We start from the raw sequence: 8,510 nt of genomic DNA, 5'->3' as shown, positions 1-8,510 counted from the left end.
CAGCGCCGGCTCGAGGCGCGCCTGCGAAGGTCAGGGCCGCGCAGGCCTCCGCTGGGGGGCGCGCGGGAGACAGCAGCCACGGGGGCCCAAGGCCAGACGCCGGCGCCGCTAGAAGCCGCGGGCAGGTCCCTCCCACTCCGCGTCTGGGCCCGCCCCCTGGCTGCGGGATGATTGACTTGAATCAGGCGGCCAATCGGACGGCACTGGTGCGGGCCGGGGCGAGGCGGTGCCCCGCCGGCTCCCCCGGCGAAGGGGTATTTACGGCGCGGAGCCCGGCCGAAGGAGGCGGGTACGGGTAGGAGCTCGCGGCTGGCGGCGTCTGTGTGCGCTCTCCTTAGCCAGCGGCCGGCCGCGGAGGAGCGGAGACGGCGGCGGAGACGGCGGCTTAGCCAGGTGAGGCGCCTCGCGGACGGAGCGGAGGGCCCGGTGCCCGCCGTGTCCACGGGCGAAAGCCCTCGTCTCCGCACACCAGCCAGCCGCGCTCCATGCCCCGGACGCCGCCTGGTCCCTCGCTCCGTCGCTGACGGCGCCCGCCTCCCCGGGCAGCACCCATGCACTGCGCGCTCCGGGAGCCGTAGGCTGCAGCTGCCCGCGGCTCGGAGACCGGCGGGGGCTCCGCGGCCGTGGGGCGTCAATGGATCGCCATTCCAGCTACATCTTCATCTGGCTGCAGCTCGAACTCTGCGCCATGGCGGTGCTGTTCACGAAAGGTGAGTGCCGCGGGCCTTTGAAGCCGGCTGCCAGCGCTTTGTTAGTGGCGGGCGAGGCTTCCTCCCGCGCCGGAGCCCGCAGGTCGCGACAAGTTACCACTTCTTAGGAGGTGCGGTGTTGGCTTCTCGGCCGACCCCTCGGGTGCGTCGGGCCCGGCGCGTGGAGGGGCCCTCAGACCTCAGGGCAAGTGTTTGTCACAGTGTTTCAGTAAGTCTGTCTGGAGTAAACTTCTGAATATACGCGACCGGGGAGCGGGGCAGTGGTGTGGGCTTGGACGCCGCCTCCCTGGCCCCCCGGGGCGGGGAAGCACCGGAGGAACCGCGGACCCCTGGCCTCGCTTGTAGTGTGCCTGAGTGTGTCGCTTTATTTGAACGTTTCTGTGTTTGAATATATCTTTGTGTTTGAGTGCATCTCTGCACCCGAGTGTGTGTCTCTGTTGTGCGTCTGTGTTGGCATGGATCTCGGTATTTGAGTGTGTCTCTCTGTATTTGAATGTGTTTTTCTGCCCGTGCGTATTTCTTTGTGTGTGTCTCTGAGTATCTGGGAAGCAGCGGGTGTGTGTGCCTCCTGGAGTGTCTGTGTGGGTGTGCATTCAGTGTGCCGGAGTGTATGCATGCCGCGTTCCGCGTGGCTGGGAGGAATGGGCTCTGTCACTGCTCCCATTTCCCACTCACCTCATTTTACAGAGACTCCTCAAAAAACAGAAAACAGCACTCAATTTCTTCTTTTTTCTCCTGCAGGCTTTCACCTTTCAGTTCAAATAACCCAAACTCCATCCAGATTTCAAGGGTCCCCCACCTACCCTGCCCTGAATGGCAGATCAACTTTTTTTAAAATAGGAAATGTTTAGCTTTTGCACCCCCCACTTTTCTCATAATTGCCATGTAGCAGGCATGAGGTTAAAGGATAAGCTAGCCCAGCAAGGATGATGTGCTACAGTATTTATTTATTTTGGAAGGAAGGGTGTAATTAACCCTAAATAATAGCCCTTGTAGCCTGCAGAGGGGAGCCTCCTGGCCCTATCAAAGACAGGCAGAGCAGGGAGGGACTGGGGCTGACATGAAGTCACAGATACCGAAACTATGTGCCTGATAATGATATAATTAGGGGATCAGAGATTTCTGACTGCTGCTGACTTCAAAAGCTTTAAAAGAAGCCAGCAGTCTCTCCTGTAGCCATCTTGACTAAAGCAGACATTTTTGTTTAATCACTACATACAGTAACAAGAAAGGGGAAAAACAGAAGAGCATTGTTCCCTGTTTCAAAATACCAGTCCCCTTTCTGGCCTTTTGTATGCCACACGAAGAAACTTTATGAAATGGCAGAAATATAGTTTTAATACAGTTATACAAAAGTTGATTAAACATGCTCAAATGTGGCTCCAATTTTTTTAAGTTGTTAGAACTTTTCTAGTTACCTGTCAAAATTTTATTAGACTGTTTTAGGTCATTGGAAATACAATATGTGTTAAGTAGACTCTCGTAAACATTTAAAGCAGTATTTCACTTATATTCAGTTTTTTTCTTCATGAGATCTGAGAGGAACAGGATCTAAACTGACTTTTAATCCATTTTATTTCTACTGTAAGTCTGTATGTGGAATTTGTCACCCTAGGGACCTGTAGTTGCCACCATATAAGGCCAGTGAGGTTTATGTGAAAAATCCAATAAACTGGGGAGAGGATAAAAGAACTTGTAAAGCAAGCTCCGAACTTGAGGTTTTCACTAGAGAAGCGACTTGGACCCAGAACCGGGACAGGAAGCACAGATGGAGACTTAAGACCTGCAGTTTTGGATGGTTAAACCCGGCTTGCCAAAGATCTGTGTGTAGTTAGTTGGCTGGTCTTTTTTAGAACCAAAGTATGAGCAGCCTCTGGTGAAAAACGAGCATGCCATACAGTGGTCTGGAATTTGGACAGATAATTAAATGAGACACCTTACTCAGGCATTCAGGGAGAGGAGGAGGAAGGAAGGTGAGGGTGGGATGGAGGTGTTCAGTTTCAGAGCGGAGGTTTCAGTAACTACACAGAACTTCAGATTGGGAAGCTGGATAGAGGTGTGTGCATTAGTTCAGTTTACAGTAGCTTTAGCTGTGGCATGTGACAGTGACTAGAATCCACTGCGTTGGAAATCATATTAGTGATAATTCTTAAAGCCCAGACCATTTCATGTAGAAATTGGTGTTAAAAGCCTTAGATCTTGCCTTGCAGCAATGACTCGCAACTCACAAAATAAGTTTTATATAGGAAACTTTAATCACTTCCTGTAGAAAAATTTGAGGTTTCCTAGAGGATTTTTCATTCAACCAGCCGAGGATTTTCAGATTCAGTGTTTCCCCTTTTAGATCCCATGTTGAATTACATGTAAAACTGGGGAGTTAGGGGGAGGAGACCTTAGCCTTGCAGTTTTACACCCTCCCCTCCGCCCCCAGTTTTATGACTTTCCATTTGGACTGGAAGAAATTGACTTTGGCAAGCAAACCACTAATTGTAAACTTGCCTAGTTCCTGTTTTACAATATACTAAAAGCTCCTCTGCATGAAAAAGATCTTTATAGGCAAAGTTTGCCTTTTCTAGAGAGGTTGCAAATAGCTGCCCAGTTTCATAGTTTTAAAACCTCCTGACTGGAGCAGTTTCTAGATTGTTGTGTTTCTAGTTAATAACTTTATAAGGTGTTAGCTAAAGCTCTTAAATCTTGGCACAGCCCTTCGAGATAGTAAACAACTCAGTAGTTCCGATCAAATATTTATACTGACAAAATCAAAAAGCCTAGCATTTTCATGTTGTATGGTCATGTAGGATTAAAACGGGTAAATAATTTATTTTATGGTAGGAGAAATTGTTGTGATGATTATTTACCTTCAAAAACAAAAGTAGTATTTTTAATTACGAATTTATCGGAAACCTAAGCTGAATTCTGATTCTCTGCTCCTGGGATCAGTACATTTCTAAAGTTGTATTTAACTGGATTGAAGTTAAGCACAGGCTTGCCATTGTAAGCACTCAGTAGAATATTCTAAAAGTTAGTACCTTGGAGCTTGGAATTTAGCATTTACTTAAGCCAGTGGTTCTCAAAGTGTGTGCTCTAGAAGATTTCCAGGTGTGCCCTATGGTATTCCAGAGAAATATGTGCCTGTTGGGGACTAAAAAACCAACGGGGTTTTTGGAGTTTAGATTTTTGGGGGACAGAAGTGTGGGGAATTGGCTGTAAGCTGACAGTCTGCCGAACCCCCCACCTCTCTCTTGCCTGATTAGGTTACAAAAGGCTGTTACGCTGTGGTGCTGGATTGTTTACACTACCTCCCATGTTCCCGGGAAAGACTGGAGGCAAGTTTCTTCTATCCTTTGTTTGGTGTAAAGTTAAGATTTGCTAATGGCCTAATTTTGCCCTATAAATAAAGCAAGATGCCCGTTTTGGGTGTGCTTTGTTCTTGTCAGCAGCAATTACAGGGCCCTCCCTACCACGTATTTTCTTAATTCCTTGTATTTTCTTAATTTCACACCATTCCCACTCGGGACCTGCAATTACTAGCTGTGCTGGTTCATGTGTCCAGATGTAAAAATAAATAGTTACTTTATTACACCGTTTCATTATGGAAATACCACTCTTTTTGTTAACATATCATTATTATGTTTATTATTAATGCATCATTATAATATTTTTAGATAAATACACCAAAATAAAATTGATAGATTTCTCAAAAAGAAGCGTGATATTGAAGAATCCGATTCTGGAAGTGAGCAAAAGTTAAGTGTAAATAAAATAGGACTTGAAGGCTGATGGGCAGAATTTAATTTATAGCATTTTCCATCTCTTAACACTGAACAATATGATTGGATTAGAAACCCATTCATGGAAGCTTCAAGTGATTTTGGTTTAACATTAACAGAAGAACTGGCAGCTACATCCACTGATCGTGGATTGATGATTAAACATAAGGAATTGTCTCTTGAAGCCTTTTGGATTTCTATAAAAGAAGAATATGTGGCAATATCTAAAAGAGCTTTGAACATTTCACTACAATTTTCAACATCCTATTTATGTGAATTAGGATTTTCTACCCTCAATGCAATTAAGAGTAAAAAGAGAGGAATTCTTCAATGTATTGATGAGGAAATGAGAGTTTGCCTTTCAAATATATGACCAAACATTGAAGAAATCGCTAGGACACATTAGGCTCATGTTTCTCATAAACACAAGAATGAAAAAACTTAACACATTCGCACCAGGACCTGCCGAATTTATTAAATCTTACTAAGAATGTATCTGTATATATAAAAAGATAATGTTTCTGTTATTTTTTAATCCCTCTTTTTTACAAATTCTAAAAAGCATGACTCAAAAAATGTAACATAAAACTTTTTTAATGTCAGAATAAATTTAATTTTGTCATTTATTTTGTTTAATTACCATAAAAGCACGCTTGGACTTGATACTTTTTTTCTTTAATATTTGACTTAATTATTATAACATTTCTCAGAAATTCGTATATAGTGCGCCTACAATTATTTGTAGGACTTTAAATGTGCCCCGACTTCAAAAAGTTTGAGAACCACTGACTTAAGCAGATGTACTAACTGGTCACTGAAGCAGTTTGATGCAATTTCTCATTGTTTTCAGGTGAAATCAGATGCTACTGTGACGCTGCTCACTGCGTGGCAACTGGTTACATGTGTAAGTCCGAGCTGAGTGCCTGCTTCTCTAGGCTTCTGGATCCTCAGAACCCAAACTCCCCACTCACCCATGGCTGCCTGGACTCTCTTGCAAGCACAGCTGACATCTGCCGTGCCAGACAGGCACAAAACTACTCTGGCACTACCGTGCCCACGTTGGAATGCTGTCACGAAGATATGTGCAATTACAGAGGGCTGCACGATGTTCTCTCTTCTCCCAAGGGGGAGGCCTCAGGTAGGTTGTGCTTGCCTGATCTGTGCGGGTCGGTGACGCCACGGCTGCGTGTATGTCTGCTGTTGATCTTGTTGCTAATGTAATTAGAGACAGCAGATGGAGAAGCTTGGCTCCTTGCAAAGATGCGTCTCTATTAGGTGGCTTTCATGTTGGCCTGAGCATTAGTTGACTGTCTACATAATAGGTTCTGCCTGTTTTTTCAACATTATTACTCTGTAATGACAATTCTGTAAGCAAATTTTTTGTGATCTTCTTTGCGTTGTTTTTGTAACATTTATTTCGTAAATATTGTTGACTTCATTGGAAGCCATTCAGTGGGGTGCCTGGTTTCAGACGGCTAGTTGAGCATGAGCGTCGATGGGAGTGGTTAATGTCATTTTTCTCGTGCTCCTGCAGGACCAGGAAACCGGTATCAGCATGACGGCAGCAGAAACCTCATCACCAAAGTTCAGGAGCTGACGTCTTCCAAGGAGTTGTGGTTCCGAGCTGCAGTGATCGCCGTTCCTATTGCTGGAGGGCTGATTTTAGTGTTGCTTATTATGCTGGCCTTGAGGATGTTGCGAAGTGAAAACAAGAGGCTGCGGGACCAGCGGCAACAGATGCTGTCGCGTTTGCACTACAGCTTTCACGGGCACCACTCCAAAAAGGGGCAGGTTGCAAAGTTGGACTTGGAATGTATGGTGCCGGTGAGTGGGCATGAGAACTGCTGTCTGACCTGTGATAAGATGAGACAAGCAGACCTCAGCAACGACAAGATCCTTTCCCTGGTTCACTGGGGCATGTACAGTGGGCACGGGAGGCTGGAGTTCGTATGACCGCCTCCTGTGTAGACTGAGCTTTTTCGACGCTTGAAGGCCTTTTGAGTTCCGCTGGACAGGAGCACTTTATCTGAAGAAAATCAAACTCATGTCATCATCTTTGAGGGAGAGAAAATGACCTCTGCAAACAGAATCTTGGATGTTTCTTCTGAAGGATTATTTGCACAGACTTACATACAGTCAGATGTATTTTTTGCTTTGAAATTAGAAAAAGCAAAGAGAAGACTATGTACACACTGTTACCAGGGTGATTTGCATTTGAGGGAGCTGGAATGAGTACCTGAATAAACTAAAATGTGCTCAATGTAAGCTCCTATATCTTGATTTATTGTAAAGATTTAAATATATATATATATATATATTTTTTTTTTTTTTTTGTCTGAAATTGAGCAGTGCCTTGTCATAAATTAAAAACTAAGTGGGACTTGTAAGAAACTACATGTTAAGTATACAAATGAAGATCTGTTGCTCAGAGTAGGGTCTAACTATAGGATTTGGCCCTTCCCTCCCTCCTCCTTTCCTTCCCTCCCTCCCTTTCTTCTATTCTTCCTTCTTTTTAAAACAAGACCAAGCTCTTGTTTATTCTTACATGTGCATGTGTAACTGTGTTACAGCATGGAGAATTTCTAAATGGACTGCTCATCATTTAGTGTCTTACCCATGTTTTTTTGTTTGGATCATTCTGGTTTTTAACTTTCATCTAGGAGAAATCTTGAACATGTTTATACCATGTCAGATATGATCGGTCTGTTTCTGAAGTCGCCTCAGTAAATGTACTATTTATCAACTTGATCCACTTGTTCTGGAACACTTTTCAATGTGTCTACTTCCAACCAGGGGGAAAAAACCTAAACGGAACTTTTTCATAGTTAAATTTAGTTCACTGCCTACTTCTATTGTTTACTCTGTCTCAAACCAAATTAAATGTTTTGGACTTCAAGTTAGCCAAACTATTGTACCCTTCTCCCAGTTTTCAAAACTTCTTTTTATACAGTGTTATACCAACATTTTATTTTTTACTTCTCAATTTTTAGAAAGCTTTTCCGTAGTGAACATTATATAGCAATTGAGGTTTAAATAACACAAGTGCTTCTAGTTTTCCTCCTCCAAATGATTTTTTTATTAACATAACCAAACAAAACATTGACTTTAGCCACTACCCAAATACACCAGTGTTTCCGTCCCGTAGGACTTTCTGTTCAGCAGCGCTGCCTGGCCTGCATTTAAACCCGTGCCACGTTGTGTACTGTTCTCCCCAAATGGGCCTTTGTTACCTTAAGTGAGAATAATTTGCCATGTAGAGTTTTTCCCCCTTGATTCTTTTGTATATTTGAAACCTTTGCTTAAAAATGAACCTACAGCCTGCATATTTGAGTATGGGATTTTCTTTTATGAGTGTTAAAGGATATTTTAAAAGTATTTTCCTGAATATTTTATGGTGAGCATAATTTGGATCCCTTAAGTCAGAAGCAGTAGCCAAGTTCATGGAGGAATCTGAATTGAAAGGTATAGTCTAAACATAGTACCTAGATTATTTAACTAATAGACCACAACCCCAAACAAATTAGGCTATGGAATAAATACACATTTTAATAAATAACAGATTTGTTTTGTGCTTTTTGAGATAGACAGTTTGTGCATACATGAGTTAATTTATAAAAGTGTTAAGTGTCATGTGTGCCAGTTTTTGAGGGAGTCAAAGAATTGTCAGACTTAACATTCTAAACCTGTCCGGAGAAGCAGCTTGATCACTGCCGGTGAAATTCCCACCCTCACCTTCACTTTATGTAGCTCTAGATTTTCTATTTAGGTAGAAAGACTTGCACAGCCTCATGCAAGGTCAAGGATTCTTGAAGCAAGCCAGTCTTTGTATCAGTTCTGTAGAGTTAAGTTTCTTCTGCTTGCTCCGCTATTCTTTCTTCATCCCATTACTTCAAGTACCAGCAGTTCATGAGGAGTACAACAGTGAACGATAGAGGTGCATGTGCTTTGACACACTTCAAAATCAGTCAACATCATATTCCAGGAAAGGCCTGGGTGCAGGCTAGTGTTGAAGTCACAGAATGTTAATAGA

General features: G+C 43.5%; 1 protein-coding gene across 2 annotated transcripts; it reads left to right on the top strand.

Moving 5' to 3' along the window:
* The first annotated feature begins 247 nt into the window (after positions 1 to 247).
* BAMBI (BMP and activin membrane bound inhibitor) lies at positions 248 to 8,122 on the top strand. 2 transcript variants are annotated; one of them, XM_066385656.1, is made up of 4 exons: positions 248 to 710; positions 3,965 to 4,036; positions 5,331 to 5,618; positions 6,015 to 8,122. In XM_066385656.1, the coding sequence occupies exons 1-4, from the start codon at positions 635 to 637 to the stop codon at positions 6,431 to 6,433; spliced, it is 855 nt and encodes a 284-aa protein (XP_066241753.1). In that variant the 5' UTR covers positions 248 to 634; the 3' UTR covers positions 6,434 to 8,122. The 2 variants fall into 2 exon arrangements, with proteins under 2 accessions (XP_066241753.1, XP_066241754.1); XM_066385657.1 differs by lacking the exon at positions 3,965 to 4,036 and having other exon boundaries at positions 250 to 710; positions 6,015 to 8,118.
* Positions 8,123 to 8,510: the final 388 nt, after the last annotated feature.

This window comes from Saccopteryx leptura, chromosome 5 (genome assembly GCF_036850995.1).
Source record: "Saccopteryx leptura isolate mSacLep1 chromosome 5, mSacLep1_pri_phased_curated, whole genome shotgun sequence".
NCBI classification, from domain to species: domain Eukaryota; kingdom Metazoa; phylum Chordata; class Mammalia; order Chiroptera; family Emballonuridae; genus Saccopteryx; species Saccopteryx leptura.
Note: the sequence above shows the minus strand (reverse complement) of the source record. Positions and strands in the feature narration are given on the sequence as shown.

Coding starts and splice junctions, on each gene's coding strand:
- BAMBI (XM_066385656.1), top strand. CDS start 635: ATGGATCGCCATTCCAGCTACATCTTCATCTGGCTGCAGCTCGAACTC. Junction 711..3,964: donor GGCGGTGCTGTTCACGAAAG/GTGAGTGCCGCG, acceptor TTGCCTGATTAG/GTTACAAAAGGCTGTTACGC. Junction 5,619..6,014: donor TCCCAAGGGGGAGGCCTCAG/GTAGGTTGTGCT, acceptor GTGCTCCTGCAG/GACCAGGAAACCGGTATCAG.